Below are 19,213 nucleotides of genomic sequence, written 5' to 3' on the forward strand. Positions count from 1 at the left end.
AAGGAGGAGCTAAGGACAGAGGGAGGAACTAAGGACAGAAGGAGGAGCTAAGGACAGAAGGAGGAGCTAAGGACAGAAGGAGGAGCTAAGGACAGAAGGAGGAGCTAAGGACAGAGGACTCTGGGACATCGTCCCTCGTCCCCACAGACATTGTTGATTTGTTTCTCACTGTCGCCCTCAGAGGAAACTGATTTTGGGCCTTACAAAAATAATTTGATTTGAACATGTGATGAGTGAAGAGATGATGAGGGACATTCAGAGTGGAGCTCTGCCTCTTTCAGGGAAAAGTGAGGATTCTTAGCAACTGGAGCGAGACAAATGTGTTTAGTCAAAGATTCTGCATTTGTCATTCCAACAACCAGGTCTGAACCGGGTCTGAACCGGGTCTAAACTGGGTCTAAACTGGGTCTAAACTGGGTCTAAACCCGCTTCAGGCCCAAAGTCACCCATGACCTCGACGGGAACAATGATTATTATGAGCTGCAACTAAACGTTATTTCAGTGTTCGACAATTAAACTATTATTTCTAATAGTTCAATTTAAAGGCATTTTTGACAAACTAAAGGTGTAAATCTGTGACGAAATCTTCCAGAGAAAATATTTATGAAAAAGTCTTTTATTGATCAGTGGAAACGCTCGTAGAGTCTTCTTTGTCCAACTCGAGGAACCGTGTCCACCAGCAACCTGCAGCAGAGGACACGTCCATGAAGAGCAGCTTTAAACCTGTGTGGGTGGGTTGGTTGGGTTAGTTGGGTTTTTTACGTACTTGACTCCGTAGGCGAGGATGACGACTCCGATCAGAACTCCAATGGTTCCGTCCAAAAACCACACGTCTGGATGGTCTTTATAAACCTCTGCACTGATGAGGATGGAGAAGCCTATGAGCGCCCCCACCAGGGAGTTAAAGCCTGTGCAACAGACAGAACACACTGTCTCTGCTGATCTGGAATATCTTTTCATCAACTGCAAACCATTTTATTCGGCGCGCAAATTTGCCTCATTCATTCTGACTGCTGTTTACATCCCGCTGAGCGCGCGCTCGTAGGAGGCAGAGCAGATCAGAAGAGTAGAGCAGACCTATCCAGACTCCTTGTGTTTTATCCTAGGCAATTTTAACAAGGGAAATCTCAGCCACGAACTATCAAAGTGCAGACAGTTTATTAAAGTCCCTAGAGCAGAACACACTGCATCACTGCTACACAACAGTCGGCCACGCCTTCCACGCCGTGGGCGGAGCCACGCTGGGCTCGTCAGACCACGTCATGGTTCACCTGATCCTCACGAACAGACAGAGGCTGAAGCTCTGCAAACCTGTAGTGAGGACTTCTGAGAGGTGGACCAATGAGGAGGAGGAGGAGGAGCTACGTGTGTGTTTGGACATTACAGACTGGGAGGAGCTACACGAACACTGTGATGTCACACATTCTGTGAGGAGCATTAAACCATATCACACCAAAGTCACCACAGGGGCGGAGCTAGAGGACAGCGCACAGGGGCGGAGCTAGAGGACAGCGCACAGGGGCGGAGCTAGAGGGCAGCGCACAGGGCCGGAGCTAGAGGGCAGCGCACAGGGCCGGAGCTAGAGGGCTCTACAAAGAGGCAAAGTACGGGTTCTACTGCAGATTTGACAGCCCCTCCCCCACTGCAGCCACCTCTGCCAACCCGACCCCGTCCCCCACCTCCCCTGCCCCTCTCACAGTTCAGGAACAGGAAGTAAACAGACTATTTCACAAATCCAACCCGCGAAAGGCTGCTGGACCAGACGGTGTCACCCCGGCCACCTTAAGACACTGTGCAGGCAAGCTGGCGCCTGTCTTCACTGGCATTTTTAACACCCAAGTTGTCCATCATTGTCCCTGTCCCCAAGAAGCCCCGGATCACTGGACTTAATGACCACAGACCTGTGGCACTGACGTCTGTAGTCATGAGCGCCTGGTCCTGCCCCACCTCAAGTCCTTCACCTCCCCCCTGCAGGACCCCCTCCTGGACCCCCTGCTGGACCCCCTGCTGGACCCCCTGCTGGACCCCCTGCTAGAGCCCCTGCTGGACCCCCTCCTGGACCCCCTGATGGACCTCCAGCTGGACCCCCCCTTCTGGACCCCCTCCTGGACCCCCTGCTGGACCCCCTGCTGGACCCCCCGCTGGACCCCCTGCTGGACCCCCCGCTGGACCCCCTCCTGGACCTCCTGCTGGACCCCCTCCTGGACCTCCTGCTGGACCTCCTGCTGGACCCCCCCTTCTGGACCCCCTCCTGGACCTCCTGCTGGACCCCCTCCTGGACCCCCTCCTGGACCTCCTGCTGGACCCCCCCTTCTGGACCCCCTGCTGGACCCCCTGCTGGACCCCCCGCTGGACCCCCTGCTGGACCCCCTGCTGGACCCCCTCCTGGACCTCCTGCTGGAACCCCTCCTGGACCCCCTCCTGGACCTCCTGCTGGACCCCCCCTGCTGGACCCCCTGCTGGACCTCCTGTAGTTCTCCTACAGAACCAACAGGTCTGTGGACGACACCATCAACCTGGCTCTCCACTTCACCTGGACTCCTCGGGAACCTACACCAGGATCAACACCACCTCCTGCTCTGCTCCAGGACAAGCTCTCCCAGCTCAACCTGCCTGACTCCATCTGCAGGAGGAGCACTGACTCCATCTGCAGGAGGAGCACTGACTCCATCTGCAGGAGGAGCACTGACTCCACCTGCAGGAGGAGCACTGACTCCACCTGCAGGAGGAGCACTGACTCCACCTGCAGGAGGAGCACTGACTCCACCTGCAGGAGGAGCACTGACTCCACCTTCACTCACTGCACTGTACAATTTTTAATGCACAAAATATTTAAATTATGTACATATCGTGCCTATTTTTAACTCCACTCATCTATTTTTAATATCTGGTAGTTATTCACTGTCCATTGTTCTGTGTTTGATGTTTGTGTTGTTAGCATATTCTGATTGTGATTCTGTCAGAGAACAGCGCCCCCACCAGGCACTTACTGCACATCTAAAGCTCTTATTTCTGACTTTAAACTCAGACTTCCTGTGGGTGTGTCTTACCGTCTGTGATGAGGGCGCGGCTCGTCAGGACTCCACCCAAAAGCATTTTTAAAACGGCCAAAACCAGGCAGAGCGTCCCACTGAGGACGGACACGCTGAACAGGAAGTCATCCTGCAACAAGCAACGTCCAAGTGTCACTGTGTGTGTCTGATGGTGTGTGTGTGTGTGTGTGTGTCTGATGGTGTGTGTGTGTGTGTGTGTCTGATGGTGTGTGTGTGTGTGTGTCTGATGGTGTGTGTGTGTGTGTGTGTCTGATGGTGTGTGTGTGTGTGTGTGTGTGTGTCTGATGGTGTGTGTGTGTGTGTGTGTGTGTGTGTCTGATGGTGTGTGTGTGTGTGTGTGTCTGATGGTGTGTGTGTGTGTGTGTGTGTGTGTCTGATGGTGTGTGTGTGTGTGTGTGTGTGTCTGATGGTGTGTGTGTGTGTCTGATGGTGTGTGTGTGTGTGTGTGTGATGGTGTGTCTGATGGTGTGTGTGTCTGATGGTGTGTGTGTGTGTGTCTGATGGTGTGTCTGATGGTGTGTGTGTGTGTGATGGTGTGTCTGATGGTGTGTGTGTGTGTGTGTCTGATGGTGTGTGTGTGTGTGTGTGTCTGATGGTGTGTGTGTGTGTGTGTCTGATGGTGTGTGTGTGTGTGTGTGTGTCTGATGGTGTGTGTGTGTCTGATGGTGTGTCTGATGGTGTGTGTGTCTGATGCTGTGTGTGTGTGTGTGTGTCTGATGGTGTGTGTGTGTCTGATGGTGTGTGTGTGTGTGTGTGTTTGTGTGATGGTGTGTGTCTGATGGTGTGTGTGTGATGGTGTGTGTCTGGTGTTGTGTGTCTGATGGTGTGTGTCTGATGGTGTGTGTCAGATGGTGTGTGTCTGATGTTGTGTGTCTGATGGTGTGTGTCTGATGGTGTGTGTCTGATGGTGTGTGTGTGTGATGGTGTGTGTCTGACGGTGTGTGTCTGAGGTTGTGTGTCTGATGGTGTGTGTGTGATGGTGTGTGTCTGAGGTTGTGTGTCTGATGACGTGTGTCTGATGGTGTGTGTGTGTGATGGTGTGTGTCTGATGGTGTGTGTGTGATGATGTGTGTCTGATGGTGTGTGTCCGATAGTGTGTGTGTGATGGTGTGTGTCTGATGGTGTGTGTCTGATGGTGTGTGTGTGATGATGTGTGTCTGATGGTGTGTGTCCGATAGTGTGTGTGTGATGGTGTGTGTCTGATGGTGTGTGTCTGATGGTGTGTGTCTGATGGTGTGTGTGTCTGATGGTGTGTGTCTGAGGTTGTGTGTCTGATGGTGTGTGTCTGATGATGTGTGTCTGATGATGTGTGTCTGATGGTGTGTGTCTGATGGTGTGTGTGTGTCTGATGGTGTGTGTCTGATGGTGTGTGTGTCTGATGGTGTGTGTCTGAGGTTGTGTGTCTGATGGTGTGTGTCTGATGATGTGTGTCTGATGGTGTGTGTCTGATGGTGTGTGTGTGTCTGATGGTGTGTGTCTGATAGTGTCTGTGTGATGGTGTGTGTCTGATGGTGTGTGTCTGATGGTGTGTGTCTGATGATGTGTGTCTGATGGTGTGTGTCTGATGGTGTGTGTCTGATGGTGTGTGTGTGTGATGGTGTGTGTCTGACGGTGTGTGTCTGAGGTTGTGTGTCTGATGGTGTGTGTCTGAGGTTGTGTGTCTGATGGTGTGTGTCTGATGGTGTGTGTCTGATGGTGTGTGTCTGATGGTGTGTGTCTGAGGTTGTGTGTCTGAGGTTGTGTGTCTGATGGTGTGTGTCTGATGGTGTGTGTCTGATAGTGTCTGTGTGATGGTGTGTGTCTGATGGTGTGTGTGTCTGATGGTGTGTGTGTGTGATGGTTGTGTGTGATGGTGTGTGTCTGATGAAATGGTCAAAGTCGTACCACTTCTGGAGGGTTCCGTGTGATGAGGTCGTAGATGGCTTTTCCCATGATGCAAAGGGAAGAGAGGACGAAGAGCGCTCCGAGGACGACACACGCTCTGAAGGACACGAACCACTTTAGAATCATGTGCACTACAGCAGTGGTCTCACAGGGACACTGTCCAGGTCGTTATGGACAGTCCAGGTCGTTATGGACAGTCCAGGTCGTTATGGACAGTCCAGGTCGTTATGGACAGTCCAGGTCGTTATGGACGGGTTCAGTTCGAGGAGGCCGTTCTTCCCCCTCTGCAGATGCCACTGTGGTTTTCCACGTGGGCGGGGCACCGGGCGGGGCACTGTCCAGTTCCCCACCCAGGGACTCCAAGAAGGCCTCCACACATATGATAATCACACGCAATAGCAGCAGCAGCAGCAGAAGCAGCAGCAGCAGCAGCAGCAGCAGCAGCAGCAGCAGCAGCAGCAGCAGCAGCAGCAGCAGCAGCACCAGAAGCAGCAGCAGCAGCAGCAGCACCAGAAGCAGCAGCAGCAGCAGCATCAGAAGCAGCAGCAGCAGCAGCAGCAGCAGCAGCAGCAGCAGCAGCAGCAGCAGCACCAGAAGCAGCAGCAGCAGCAGCAGCAGCAGCAGCAGCAGCAGCACCAGAAGCAGCAGCAGCAGCAGCATCAGAAGCAGCAGCAGCAGCAGCAGCAGCAGCAGCAGCAGCAGCAGCAGTCTCTCTCACATGTTTTCTCTGGCCGCAGAGTGGACGGCTGCAGCGCTGCTGTATCTCCACAGGACGATGGACGATGACAGAACGTCCAGTGAAGCATCGAACTGAAAACACCAGGAAAAAACATCAAAAGTGACGAGAAAATACAAAGAAAACAAGAGAAAATAAAGACTCACCGCGAATCCAAACGCAGACGAGCTGTGTCTGGAGAAGGACACGGCTGCAACACAAACACACGCTTCAGAGGGCGGGCGGAGCGCGGGCGGAGCGCGGGCGGAGCTCTGTTTATTCTGGATATATTTATGTGAAACATTTTGGGCAGAATCGTGTCTTTGTGCAGCTCCATGTGACACAAGCTTAGATTTAGTTCTTAGATAGTTCTCAGACTCAGACCACAGGTGTTCAGCAGGTGTTTCACAGGTGTTCAGCAGGTGTTCAGCAGGTGTTCAGCAGGTGTTCAGCAAGTGTTTCACAGGTGTTCAGCAGGTGTTTCACAGGTGTTCAGCAGGTGTTTCACAGGTGTTCAGCAGGTGTTCAGCAGGTGTTCAGCAGGTGTTCAGCAGGTGTTCAGCAGGTGTTCAACAGGTGTTCCGCAGGTGTTCAACAGGTGTTTCACAGGTGTTCAGCAGGTGTTTCACAGGTGTTCAGCAGGTGTTCAACAGGTGTTCAGCAGGTGTTTCACAGGTGTTTCACAGGTGTTCAGCAGGTGTTCAACAGGTGTTCAGCAGGTGTTTCACAGGTGTTCAGCAGGTGTTTCACAGGTGTTCAGCAGGTGTTCAGCAGGTGTTTCACAGGTGTTCCGCAGGTGTTCCACAGGTGTTCAGCAGGTGTTTCACAGGTGTTCAGCAGGTGTTCAGCAGGTGTTTCACAGGTGTTCAGCAGGTGTTCCGCAGGTGTTCAGCAGGTGTTCAGCAGGTGTTCAGCAGGTGTTTCACAGGTGTTCAGCAGGTGTTTCACAGGTGTTCAGCAGGTGTTCAGCAGGTGTTTCACAGGTGTTCAGCAGGTGTTTCACAGGTGTTCAGCAGGTGTTTCACAGGTATTCAGCAGGTGTTTCACAGGTGTTCAGCAGGTGTTCCGCAGGTGTTCAGCAGGTGTTTCACAGGTGTTCAGCAGGTGTTTCACAGGTGTTCAGCAGGTGTTCAACAGGTGTTCAGCAGGTGTTTCACAGGTGTTCAGCAGGTGTTTCACAGGTGTTCAGCAGGTGTTCCGCAGGTGTTCAACAGGTGTTCCGCAGGTGTTCAGCATGTGTTCCGCAGGTGTTCAGCAGGTGTTTCACAGGTGTTCAGCAGGTGTTTCACAGGTGTTCAGCAGGTGTTCAGCAGGTGTTCAGCAGGTGTTTCACAGGTGTTCAGCAGGTGTTCAGCAGGTGTTCAGCAGGTGTTTCACAGGTGTTCAGCAGGTGTTTCGCAGGTGTTCAGCAGGTGTTCAGCAGGTGTTTCACAGGTGTTCAGCAGGTGTTTCACAGGTGTTTAGCAGGTGTTCAGCAGGTGTTTCACAGGTGTTCAGCAGGTGTTCAGCAGGTGTTCAGCAGGTGTTTCATAGGTGTTCAGCGGGTGTTCAGCAGGTGTTCCACAGGTGTTCAGCAGGTGTTCAGCAGGTGTTTCACAGGTGTTCAGCAGGTGTTTCACAGGTGTTCAGCAGGTGTTCAGCAGGTGTTTCACAGGTGTTCAGCAGGTGTTCAACAGGTGTTAAGCAGGTGTTTCACAGGTGTTCAGCAGGTGTTTCACAGGTGTTCAGCAGGTGTTTCACAGGTGTTCAGCAGGTGTTCAGCAGGTGTTTCACAGGTGTTCAGCAGGTGTTCAGCAGGTGTTCAGCAGGTGTTTCACAGGTGTTCAGCAGGTGTTCAGCAGGTGTTTCACAGGTGTTCAGCAGGTGTTTCACAGGTGTTCAGCAGGTGTTCAGCAGGTGTTTCACAGGTGTTCAACAGGTGTTAAGCAGGTGTTTCACAGGTGTTCAGCAGGTGTTTCACAGGTGTTCAGCAGGTGTTCCACAGGTGTTCAGCAGGTGTTTCACAGGTGTTCAGCAGGTGTTCCGCAGGTGTTCAACAGGTGTTTCACAGGTGTTCAGCAGGTGTTTCACAGGTGTTCAGCAGGTGTTCAACAGGTGTTCAGCAGGTGTTTCACAGGTGTTCAGCAGGTGTTCCACAGGTGTTCAGCAGGTGTTTCACAGGTGTTCAGCAGGTGTTCCGCAGGTGTTCAGCAGGTGTTCCGCAGGTGTTCCACAGGTGTTCAGCAGGTGTTTCACAGGTGTTCAGCAGGTGTTTCACAGGTGTTCAGCAGGTGTTCCGCAGGTGTTCAGCAGGTGTTCCGCAGGTGTTCCACAGGTGTTCAGCAGGTGTTCAGCAGGTGTTCAGCAGGTGTTTCACAGGTGTTCAGCAGGTGTTCAGCAGGTGTTCAGCAGGTGTTCAGCAGGTGTTTCACAGGTGTTCAGCAGGTGTTTCACAGGTGTTCAGCAGGTGTTCAGCAGGTGTTCAGCAGGTGTTTCACAGGTGTTCAGCAGGTGTTCAGCAGGTGTTTCACAGGTGTTCAGCAGGTGTTCCGCAGGTGTCAGCAGGTGTTCAGCAGGTGTTTCACAGGTGTTCAGCAGGTGTTTCACAGGTGTTCAGCAGGTGTTTCACAGGTGTTCAGCAGGTGTTTCACAGGTATTCAGCAGGTGTTCAGCAGGTGTTTCACAGGTGTTCAGCAGGTGTTTCACAGGTGTTCAGCAGGTGTTTCACAGGTATTCAGCAGGTGTTTCACAGGTGTTCAGCAGGTGTTCCGCAGGTGTTCAGCAGGTGTTCCGCAGGTGTTCAGCAGGTGTTTCACAGGTGTTCAGCAGGTGTTCAACAGGTGTTCAGCAGGTGTTCCGCAGGTGTTCAGCAGGTGTTTCACAGGTGTTCAGCAGGTGTTTCACAGGTGTTCAGCAGGTGTTCCGCAGGTGTTCAGCAGGTGTTCAGCAGGTGTTTCACAGGTGTCAGCAGGTGTTCCACAGGTGTTCAGCAGGTGTTTCACAGGTGTTCCGCAGGTGTTTCACAGGTGTTCAGCAGGTGTTCAGCAGGTGTTTCACAGGTGTTCAGCAGGTGTTTCACAGGTGTTCAGCAGGTGTTTCACAGGTGTTCAGCAGGTGTTTCACAGGTGTTCAGTAGGTGTTTCACAGGTGTTCAGCAGGTGTTTCACAGGTGTTCAGCAGGTGTTCAGCAGGTGTTCAGCAGGTGTTTCACAGGTGTTCAGCAGGTGTTTCACAGGTGTTCAGCAGGTGTTCAGCAGGTGTTTCACAGGTGTTCAGCAGGTGTTTCACAGGTGTTCAGTAGGTGTTTCACAGGTGTTCAGCAGGTGTTTCACAGGTGTTCAGCTGGTGTTCAGCAGGTGTTTCACAGGTGTTCAGCAGGTGTTTCACAGGTGTTCAGCAGGTGTTCAGCAGGTGTTTCACAGGTGTTCAGCAGGTGTTCCGCAGGTGTCAGCAGGTGTTCAGCAGGTGTTCAGTAGGTGTTTCACAGGTGTTCAGCAGGTGTTTCACAGGTGTTCAGCAGGTGTTCAGCAGGTGTTTCACAGGTGTTCAGCAGGTGTTTCACAGGTGTTCAGCAGGTGTTCAGCAGGTGTTTCACAGGTGTTCAGCAGGTGTTCAGCAGGTGTTTCACAGGTGTTCAGCAGGTGTTTCACAGGTGTTCAGCAGGTGTTCAGCAGGTGTTTCACAGGTGTTCAGCAGGTGTTCAGCAGGTGTTTCACGGGTGTTCAGCAGGTATTTCACAGGTGTTCCGCAGGTGTCAGCAGGTGTTCAGCAGGTGTTCAGTAGGTGTTTCACAGGTGTTCAGCAGGTGTTTCACAGGTGTTCAGCAGGTGTTCAGCAGGTGTTTCACAGGTGTTCAGCAGGTGTTTCACAGGTGTTCAGCAGGTGTTCAGCAGGTGTTTCACAGGTGTTCAGCAGGTGTTCCGCAGGTGTCAGCAGGTGTTCAGCAGGTGTTCAGTAGGTGTTTCACAGGTGTTCAGCAGGTGTTTCACAGGTGTTCAGCAGGTGTTCCACAGGTGTTCAGCAGGTGTTCAGCAGGTGTTTCACAGGTGTTCAGCAGGTGTTTCACAGGTGTTCAGCAGGTGTTCAGCAGGTGTTTCACAGGTGTTCAGCAGGTGTTCAGCAGGTGTTTCACGGGTGTTCAGCAGGTATTTCACAGGTGTTCAGCAGGTGTTCAGCAGGTGTTTCACAGGTGTTCAGCAGGTGTTTCACGGGTGTTCAGCAGGTGTTTCACAGGTGTTCAGCAGGTGTTTCACAGATGTTCAGCAGGTGTTCAGCAGGTGTTTCACAGATGTTCAGCAGGTGTTCAGCAGGTGTTTCACAGGTGTTCTGCAGGTGTTCAGTAGGTGTTTCACAGGTGTTCTGCAGGTGTTCAGTAGGTGTTTCACAGGTGTTCAGCAGGTGTTTCACAGGTGTTCAGCAGGTGTTCCGCAGGTGTTCAGCAGGTGTTTCACAGGTGTTCAGCAGGTGTTAAGCAGGTGTTCAGCAGGTGTTTCACAGGTGTTTTACAGGTGTTCTACAGGTGTTTTACAGGTGTTCTACAAGTGTTTTACAGGTGTTCTACAGGTGTTTTTACAGGTGTTTTACAGGTGTTTTACAGGTGTTCTACAGGTGTTTTACAGGTGTTCTACAGGTGTTTTACAGGTGTTCTACAGTTGTTTTTACAGGTGTTTTACAGGTGTTCTACAGGTGTTTTACAGGTGTTCTACAGGTGTTTTACAGGTGTTCTACAAGTGTTTTACAGGTGTTTTAAAGGTGTTTTACAGGTGTTTTACAGTTGTTTTACAGGTGTTCTACAGTTGTTTTAGAGGTGTTCTACAAGTGTTTTACAGGTGTTTTACAGGTGTTCTACAAGTGTTTTACAGGTGTTTTACAGGTGTTCTACAAGTGTTTTACAGGTGTTTTATAGGTGTTTTACAGGTGTTTTACAGTTGTTTTACAGGTGTTCTACAGGTGTTTTACAGGTGTTCTACAAGTGTTTTACAGGTGTTTTATAGGTGTTTTACAGGTGTTTTACAGTTGTTTTACAGGTGTTCTACAGGTGTTTTACAGGTGTTTTACAGGTGTTCTACAAGTGTTTTACAGGTGTTTTATAGGTGTTTTACAGGTGTTTTACAGTTGTTTTACAGGTGTTCTACAGGTGTTTTACAGGTGTTCTACAAGTGTTTTACAGGTGTTTTACAGGTGTTCTACAGGTGTTCTACAGGTGTTTTACAGGTGTTTTACAGGTGTTCTACAAGTGTTTTACAGGTGTTTTACAGGTGTTCTACAAGTGTTTTACAGGTGTTTTATAGGTGTTTTACAGGTGTTCTACAGGTGTTTTACAGGTGTTTTACAGGTGTTTTACAGGTGTTCTACAGGTGTTTTACAGGTGTTCTACAGGTGTTTTTACAGGTGTTTTACAGGTGTTCTACAGGTGTTTTACAGGTGTTCTACAGGTGTTTTACAGGTGTTTTACAGGTGTTCTACAAGTGTTTTACAGGTGTTTTATAGGTGTTTTACAGGTGTTTTACAGTTGTTTTACAGGTGTTCTACAGGTGTTTTACAGGTGTTCTACAAGTGTTTTACAGGTGTTTTACAGGTGTTCTACAAGTGTTTTACAGGTGTTTTACAGGTGTTCTACAAGTGTTTTACAGGTGTTTTATAGGTGTTTTACAGGTGTTTTACAGTTGTTTTACAGGTGTTCTACAGGTGTTTTACAGGTGTTCTACAAGTGTTTTACAGGTGTTTTATAGGTGTTTTACAGGTGTTTTACAGTTGTTTTACAGGTGTTCTACAGGTGTTTTACAGGTGTTTTACAGGTGTCTACAAGTGTTTTACAGGTGTTTTATAGGTGTTTTACAGGTGTTTTACAGTTGTTTTACAGGTGTTCTACAGGTGTTTTACAGGTGTTCTACAAGTGTTTTACAGGTGTTTTACAGGTGTTCTACAGGTGTTCTACAGGTGTTTTACAGGTGTTTTACAGGTGTTCTACAGGTGTTCTACAAGTGTTTTACAGGTGTTTTACAGGTGTTCTACAAGTGTTTTACAGGTGTTTTATAGGTGTTTTACAGGTGTTCTACAGGTGTTCTACAAGTGTTTTACAGGTGTTTTACAGGTGTTCTACAGGTGTTGTACAGGTGTTTTACAGGTGTTCTACAGGTGTTTTTACAGGTGTTTTACAGGTGTTTTACAGGTGTTCTACAAGTGTTTTACAGGTGTTTTACAGGTGTTCTACAAGTGTTTTACAGGTGTTTTATAGGTGTTTTACAGGTGTTTTACAGTTGTTTTACAGGTGTTCTACAGGTGTTTTACAGGTGTTCTACAAGTGTTTTACAGGTGTTTTATAGGTGTTTTACAGGTGTTTTACAGTTGTTTTACAGGTGTTCTACAGGTGTTTTACAGGTGTTTTACAGGTGTCTACAAGTGTTTTAAAGGTGTTTTATAGGTGTTTTACAGGTGTTTTACAGTTGTTTTACAGGTGTTCTACAGGTGTTTTACAGGTGTTCTACAAGTGTTTTACAGGTGTTTTACAGGTGTTCTACAGGTGTTCTACAGGTGTTTTACAGGTGTTTTACAGGTGTTCTACAGGTGTTCTACAAGTGTTTTACAGGTGTTTTACAGGTGTTCTACAAGTGTTTTACAGGTGTTTTATAGGTGTTTTACAGGTGTTCTACAGGTGTTCTACAAGTGTTTTACAGGTGTTTTACAGGTGTTCTACAGGTGTTGTACAGGTGTTTTACAGGTGTTCTACAGGTGTTTTTACAGGTGTTTTACAGGTGTTCTACAGGTGTTTTACAGGTGTTCTACAGGTGTTTTACAAGTGTTTTACAGGTGTTTTACAGGTGTTCTACAAGTGTTTTACAGGTGTTTTATAGGTGTTTTACAGGTGTTTTACAGTTGTTTTACAGGTGTTCTACAGGTGTTTTACAGGTGTTCTACAGGTGTTCTACAGGTGTTTTACAGGTGTTTTACAGGTGTTCTACAAGTGTTTTACAGGTGTTTTACAGGTGTTCTACAGGTGTTCTACAGGTGTTTTACAGGTGTTTTACAGGTGTTCTACAGGTGTTCTACAAGTGTTTTACAGGTGTTTTACAGGTGTTCTACAAGTTTTTTACAGGTGTTTTATAGGTGTTTTACAGGTGTTTTACAGTTGTTTTACAGGTGTTCTACAGGTGTTTTACAGGTGTTCTACAAGTGTTTTACAGGTGTTTTACAGGTGTTCTACAGGTGTTCTACAGGTGTTTTACAGGTGTTTTACAGGTGTTCTACAGGTGTTTTTACAGGTGTTTTACAGGTGTTCTACAGGTGTTTTACAGGTGTTCTACAGGTGTTTTACAGGTGTTCTACAAGTGTTTTACAGGTGTTTTACAGGTGTTCTACAAGTGTTTTACAGGTGTTTTACAGGTGTTTTACAGTTGTTTTACAGGTGTTCTACAGGTGTTCTACAGGTGTTTTACAGGTGTTCTACAGGTGTTTTACAGGTGTTTTACAGGTGTTTTACAGGTGTGTGTTGTGTAAATGTGTTTCTTACTGAAAGCAGCGACGGCCAGGACCGTAGTGACCACCACACTGACCCAGGACACAGCCAGGGCTTTTCTCCTCAAACTCTGAGCCTCGCGAGGTTTGAGATGTAGACTGCTCTGGAGGAGTCCTGAGGGGAGCGGAGGCAAGGGGAGGGGGGGCGGGGACAGGGGGAGAGGGGGCGGGGACAGGGGAGAGGAGATTGAACTGGGACAAACACATCTGTCACAGACTGGACATAGAACTGGACGTAGAGTCTCACTGTGCGGCTGGAGCCCGTTGAAGCTCACGCTACGTTCAGACCGCTGCGTCATAACCTGCTCAGTTCTGACTCAGCTCCGCCTCTCGCCGCTCTGAAGGAAGCTCCTGATTGGTCGACGTGCCATAAATTTTGGCTAAAGTTTGGTGATTCAGAATTTGGCATCTGTGAGTGTAATAGGTACACGCCCCCTTTCCTTAGCAACGAGCCGTGCTAACTGTCAATCAAACCTGTTGCTAACTAGACCTCTGGGAAAGAAGGCTCCTGATTGGTCATTATTATTGTTCAAAAGTGAAATAAAGACCAAGATCATGTCGAGGTTTTTACACCAACATCTGAAGTTCAGAAGGTGGAGTCTGAAGTCCAGAAGGTGGAGTCTAAAGTCCAGAAGGTGGAGTCTGAAGTCCAGAAGGTGGAGTCTAAAGTCCAGAAGGTGGAGTCTAAAGTCCAGAATGTGGAGTCTAAAGTCCAGAAGGTGGAGTCTAAAGTCCAGAAGGTGGAGTCTGAAGTCCAGAAGGTGGAGTCTAAAGTCCAGAAGGTGGAGTCTAAAGTCCAGAAGGTGGAGTCTAAAGTCCAGAAGGTGGAGTCTGAAGTCCAGAAGGTGGAGTCTGAAGTCCAGAAGGTGGAGTCTGAAGTCCAGAAGGTGGAGTCTGAAGTCCAGAAGGTGGAGTCTGAAGTCCAGAAGGTTGAGTCTGAAGTCCAGAATGTGGAGTCTGAAGTCCAGAATATGGAGTCTGAAGTCCAGAAGGTTGAGTCTGAAGTCCAGAATGTGGAGTCTGAAGTCCAGAATATGGAGTCTGAAGTCCAGAAGGTGGAGTCTGAAGTCCAGAAGGTGGAGTCTGAAGTCCAGAAGGTTGAGTCTGAAGTCCAGAAGGTTGACTCTGAAGTCCAGAATGTGGAGTCTGAAGTCCAGAATGTGGAGTCTGAAGTCCAGAATATGGAGTCTGAAGTCCAGAATGTGGAGTCTGAAGTCCAGAATGTGGAGTCTGAAGTCCAGAAGGTGGAGTCTGAAGTCCAGAAGGTGGAGTCTGAAGTCCAGAATGTGGAGTCTGAAGTCCAGAAGGTGGAGTCTAAAGTCCAGAAGGTGGAGTCTAAAGTCCAGAATGTGGAGTCTGAAGTCCAGAAGGTGGAGTCTAAAGTCCAGAAGGTGGAGTCTGAAGTCCAGAAGGTGGAGTCTAAAGTCCAGAAGGTGGAGTCTGAAGTCCAGAAGGTGGAGTCTGAAGTCCAGAAGGTGGAGTCTGAAGTTCAGGTTTCAAAGAGGGTCATCTATTCTGTTTAATCAGTTTTCTGCCACTGAACTTAACCTGAACAAACTATGTCCACGTCTATGAACGTGACAGTCTCATTCTGCTGTTTTAATCCTAGTTTCTAAATGTCCTGGTTTAGTCCTGGTTTAGTCCTGGTTTAGTCCTGGTTTGGACCTGGTTTAGACCTGGTTTAGACCTGGTTTAGTCCCGGTTTAGTCCTGGTTTAGACCTGGTTTAGTCCTGGTTTAGTCCTGGTTTGGACCTGGTTTAGACCTGGTTTAGACCTGGTTTAGTCCTGGTTTAGACCTGGTTTAGTCCTGGTTTAGTCCTGGTTTAGACCTGGTTTAGTCCTGGTTTAGACCTGGTTTAGTCCTGGTTTGGACCTGATTTAGTCCTGGTTTAGTCCTGGTTTAGTCCTGGTTTGGACCTGGTTTAGACCTGGTTTAGACCTGGTTTAGACCTGGTTTAGTCCTGGTTTAGTCCTGGTTTAGACCTGGTTTAGTCCTGGTTTTGTCCTGGGTTAGTCCTGGTTTGGACCTGATTTAGTCCTGGTTTAGTCCTGGTTTAGACCTGGTTTAGTCCTGGTTTAGTCCTGGTTTAGTCCTGGTTTGGACCTGGTTTAGACCTGGTTTAGACCTGGTTTAGACCTGGTTTAGACCTGGTTTAGTCCTGGTTTAGTCCTGGTTTAGTCCTGGTTTAGAACTGGTTTTACCTGGTTTAGTCCTGGTTTAGACCTGGTTTAATCCTGGTTTAGACCTGGTTTAGTCCTGGTTTAGTCCTGGTTTAGTCCTGGTTTAGACCTGGTTTAGACCTGGTTTAATCCTGGTTTAGACCTGGTTTAGTCCTGGTTTAGTCCTGGTTTAGACCTGGTTTAGTCCTGGTTTAGACCTGGTTTAGTCCTGGTTTAGACCTGGTTTAGACCTGGTTTAGAACTGGTTTAGTCCTGGTTTAGAACTGGTTTTACCTGGTTTAGTCCTGGTTTAGACCTGGTTTAGTCCTGGTTTAGACCTGGTTTAGTCCTGGTTTAGAACTGGTTTTACCTGGTTTAGTCCTGGTTTAGACCTGGTTTAGTCCTGGTTTAGACCTGGTTTAGTCGTGGTTTAGACCTGGTTTAGTCCTGGTTTAGACCTGGTTTAGAACTGGTTTAGTCCTGGTTTAGTTCTGGTCTAGACCTGGTTTAGTCCTGGTTTAGTCCTGGTTTAGTCCCTGTTTGGACCTGGTTTAGTCCTGGTTTGGACCTGGTTTAGACCTGGTTTAGACCTGGTTTAGTCCTGGTTTAGTCCTGGTTTAGACCTGGTTTAGTCCTGGTTTAGACCTGGTTTAGTCCTGGTTTGGACCTGATTTAGTCCTGGTTTAGTCCTGGTTTAGTCCTGGTTTGGACCTGGTTTAGACCTGGTTTAGACCTGGTTTAGACCTGGTTTAGTCCTGGTTTAGTCCTGGTTTAGACCTGGTTTAGTCCTGGTTTGGACCTGATTTAGTCCTGGTTTAGTCCTGGTTTAGACCTGGTTTAGTCCTGGTTTAGTCCTGGTTTAGTCCTGGTTTGGACCTGGTTTAGACCTGGTTTAGACCTGGTTTAGACCTGGTTTAGACCTGGTTTAGTCCTGGTTTAGTCCTGGTTTAGTCCTGGTTTAGACCTGGTTTAGTCCTGGTTTTGTCCTGGGTTAGTCCTGGTTTAGTCCTGGTTTAGTCCTGGTTTGGACCTGGTTTAGACCTGGTTTAGACCTGGTTTAGACCTGGTTTAGACCTGGTTTAGTCCTGGTTTAGTCCTGGTTTAGACCTGGTTTAGTCCTGGTTTAGTCCTGGTTTAGTCCTGGTTTAGACCTGGTTTAGACCTGGTTTAGACCTGGTTTAGACCTGGTTTAGTCCTGGTTTAGTCCTGGTTTAGTCCTGGTTTAGAACTGGTTTTACCTGGTTTAGTCCTGGTTTAGACCTGGTTTAATCCTGGTTTAGACCTGGTTTAGTCCTGGTTTAGTCCTGGTTTAGTCCTGGTTTAGACCTGGTTTAGACCTGGTTTAATCCTGGTTTAGACCTGGTTTAGTCCTGGTTTAGTCCTGGTTTAGACCTGGTTTAGTCCTGGTTTAGACCTGGTTTAGACCTGGTTTAGAACTGGTTTAGTCCTGGTTTAGAACTGGTTTTACCTGGTTTAGTCCTGGTTTAGACCTGGTTTAGTCCTGGTTTAGACCTGGTTTAGTCCTGGTTTAGACCTGGTTTAATCCTGGTTTAGACCTGGTTTAGTCCTGGTTTAGTCCTGGTTTAGTCCTGGTTTAGACCTGGTTTAGTCCTGGTTTAGTCCTGGTTTGGACCTGGTTTAGACCTGGTTTGGACCTGGTTTAGTCCTGGTTTAGACCTGGTTTAGTCCTGGTTTAGACCTGGTTTAGTCCTGGTTTAGTCCTGGTTTAGTCCTGGTTTGGACCTGGTTTAGACCTGGTTTAGACCTGGTTTAGACCTGGTTTAGTCCTGGTTTAGTCCTGGTTTAGACCTGGTTTAGTCCTGGTTTTGTCCTGGGTTAGTCCTGGTTTGGACCTGATTTAGTCCTGGTTTAGTCCTGGTTTAGACCTGGTTTAGTCCTGGTTTAGTCCTGGTTTAGTCCTGGTTTGGACCTGGTTTAGACCTGGTTTAGACCTGGTTTAGACCTGGTTTAGACCTGGTTTAGTCCTGGTTTAGTCCTGGTTTAGAACTGGTTTTACCTGGTTTAGTCCTGGTTTAGACCTGGTTTAATCCTGGTTTAGACCTGGTTTAGTCCTGGTTTAGTCCTGGTTTAGTCCTGGTTTAGACCTGGTTTAGACCTGGTTTAGTCCTGGTTTAGTCCTGGTTTAGACCTGGTTTAGTCCTGGTTTAGACCTGGTTTAGTCCTGGTTTAGTCCTGGTTTAGACCTGGTTTAGTCCTGGTTTAGACCTGGTTTAGTCCTGGTTTAGAACTGGTTTTACCTGGTTTAGTCCTGGTTTAGACCTGGTTTAGTCCTGGTTTAGACCTGGTTTAGTCCTGGTTTAGAACTGGTTTTACCTGGTTTAGTCGTGGTTTAGACCTGGTTTAGTCCTGGTTTAGACCTGGTTTAGAACTGGTTTAGTCCTGGTTTAGTTCTGGTCTAGACCTGGTTTAGTCCTGGTTTAGTCCTGGTTTAGTCCCTGTTTGGACCTGGTTTAGTCCTGGTTTGGACCTGGTTTAGACCTGGTTTAGACCTGGTTTAGTCCTGGTTTAGACCTGGTTTAGTCCTGGTTTAGACCTGGTTTAGTCCTGGTTTGGACCTGATTTAGTCCTGGTTTAGTCCTGGTTTAGTCCTGGTTTGGACCTGGTTTAGTCCTGGTTTAGACCTGGTTTAGTCCTGGTTTGGACCTGATTTAGTCCTGGTTTAGTCCTGGTTTAGTCCTGGTTTGGACCTGGTTTAGACCTGGTTTAGACCTGGTTTAGACCTGGTTTAGTCCTGGTTTAGTCCTGGTTTAGACCTGGTTTAGTCCTGGTTTTGTCCTGGGTTAGTCCTGGTTTGGACCTGATTTAGTCCTGGTTTAGTCCTGGTTTAGACCTGGTTTAGTCCTGGTTTAGTCCTGGTTTAGTCCTGGTTTGGACCTGGTTTAGACCTGGTTTAGACCTGGTTTAGTCCTGGGTTAGTCCTGGTTTAGTCCTGGTTTAGTCCTGGTTTGGACCTGGTTTAGACCTGGTTTAGACCTGGTTTAGACCTGGTTTAGACCTGGTTTAGTCCTGGTTTTGTCCTGGGTTAGTCCTGGTTTAGTCCTGGTTTAGTCCTGGTTTAGACCTGGTTTAGACCTGGTTTAGACCTGGTTTAGACCTGGTTTAGTCCTGGTTTAGTCCTGGTTTAGACCTGGTTTAGTCCTGGTTTAGTCCTGGTTTAGTCCTGGTTTGGACCTGGTTTAGACCTGGTTTAGACCTGGTTTAGACCTGGTTTAGACCTGGTTTAGTCCTGGTTTAGTCCTGGTTTAGTCCTGGTTTAGAACTGGTTTTACCTGGTTTAGTCCTGGTTTAGACCTGGTTTAATCCTGGTTTAGACCTGGTTTAGTCCTGGTTTAGACCTGGTTTAGACCTGGTTTAATCCTGGTTTAGACCTGGTTTAGTCCTGGTTTAGTCCTGGTTTAGACCTGGTTTAGTCCTGGTTTAGACCTGGTTTAGTCCTGGTTTAGACCTGGTTTAGACCTGGTTTAGAACTGGTTTAGTCCTGGTTTAGAACTGGTTTTACCTGGTTTAGTCCTGGTTTAGACCTGGTTTAGTCCTGGTTTAGTTCTGGTCTAGACCTGGTTTAGTCCTGGTTTAGACCTGGTTTAATCCTGGTTTAGACCTGGTTTAGTCCTGGTTTAGTCCCTGTTTGGACCTGGTTTAGTCCTGGTTTAGACCTGGTTTAGTCCTGGTTTAGACCTGGTTTAGTCCTGGTTTAGTCCTGGTTTAGACCTGGTTTAGTCCTGGTTTAGTCCTGGTTTAGACCTGGTTTAGTCCTGGTTTAGACCTGGTTTAGTCCTGGTTTAGTCCTGGTTTAGACCTGGTTTAGTCCTGGTTTAGACCTGGTTTAGTCCTGGTTTAGACCTGGTTTAGTCCTGGTTTAGTCCTGGTTTAGACCTGGTTTAGTCC

At 48.1% G+C, this 19,213-nt stretch overlaps 1 protein-coding gene across 1 annotated transcript in view; it reads right to left on the reverse strand.

Annotated features, from left to right (window-relative positions):
* Positions 1-609: 609 nt before the first annotated feature.
* Positions 610-19,213, reverse strand: part of LOC140354521 (transmembrane protein 163a-like) — a 20,513-nt gene continuing 1,909 nt past the window's right edge. The window contains exons 2-8 of the mRNA XM_072439558.1: positions 13,142-13,261; positions 5,820-5,863; positions 5,656-5,747; positions 4,938-5,034; positions 3,051-3,162; positions 767-908; positions 610-684 (exon numbers count right to left, since the gene is read on the reverse strand). Coding sequence (XP_072295659.1) covers positions 624-684; positions 767-908; positions 3,051-3,162; positions 4,938-5,034; positions 5,656-5,747; positions 5,820-5,863; positions 13,142-13,261 — 668 coding nt within the window. The 3' untranslated portion in view covers positions 610-623. The remainder of the gene's footprint in view (positions 685-766; positions 909-3,050; positions 3,163-4,937; positions 5,035-5,655; positions 5,748-5,819; positions 5,864-13,141; positions 13,262-19,213) is intronic.

Source organism: Eucyclogobius newberryi, unplaced genomic scaffold, assembly GCF_026437365.1.
Source record: "Eucyclogobius newberryi isolate DKJ021-1_F unplaced genomic scaffold, fEucNew1.0.hap1 SCAF_91, whole genome shotgun sequence".
Lineage (NCBI taxonomy): Eukaryota > Metazoa > Chordata > Actinopteri > Gobiiformes > Gobiidae > Eucyclogobius > Eucyclogobius newberryi.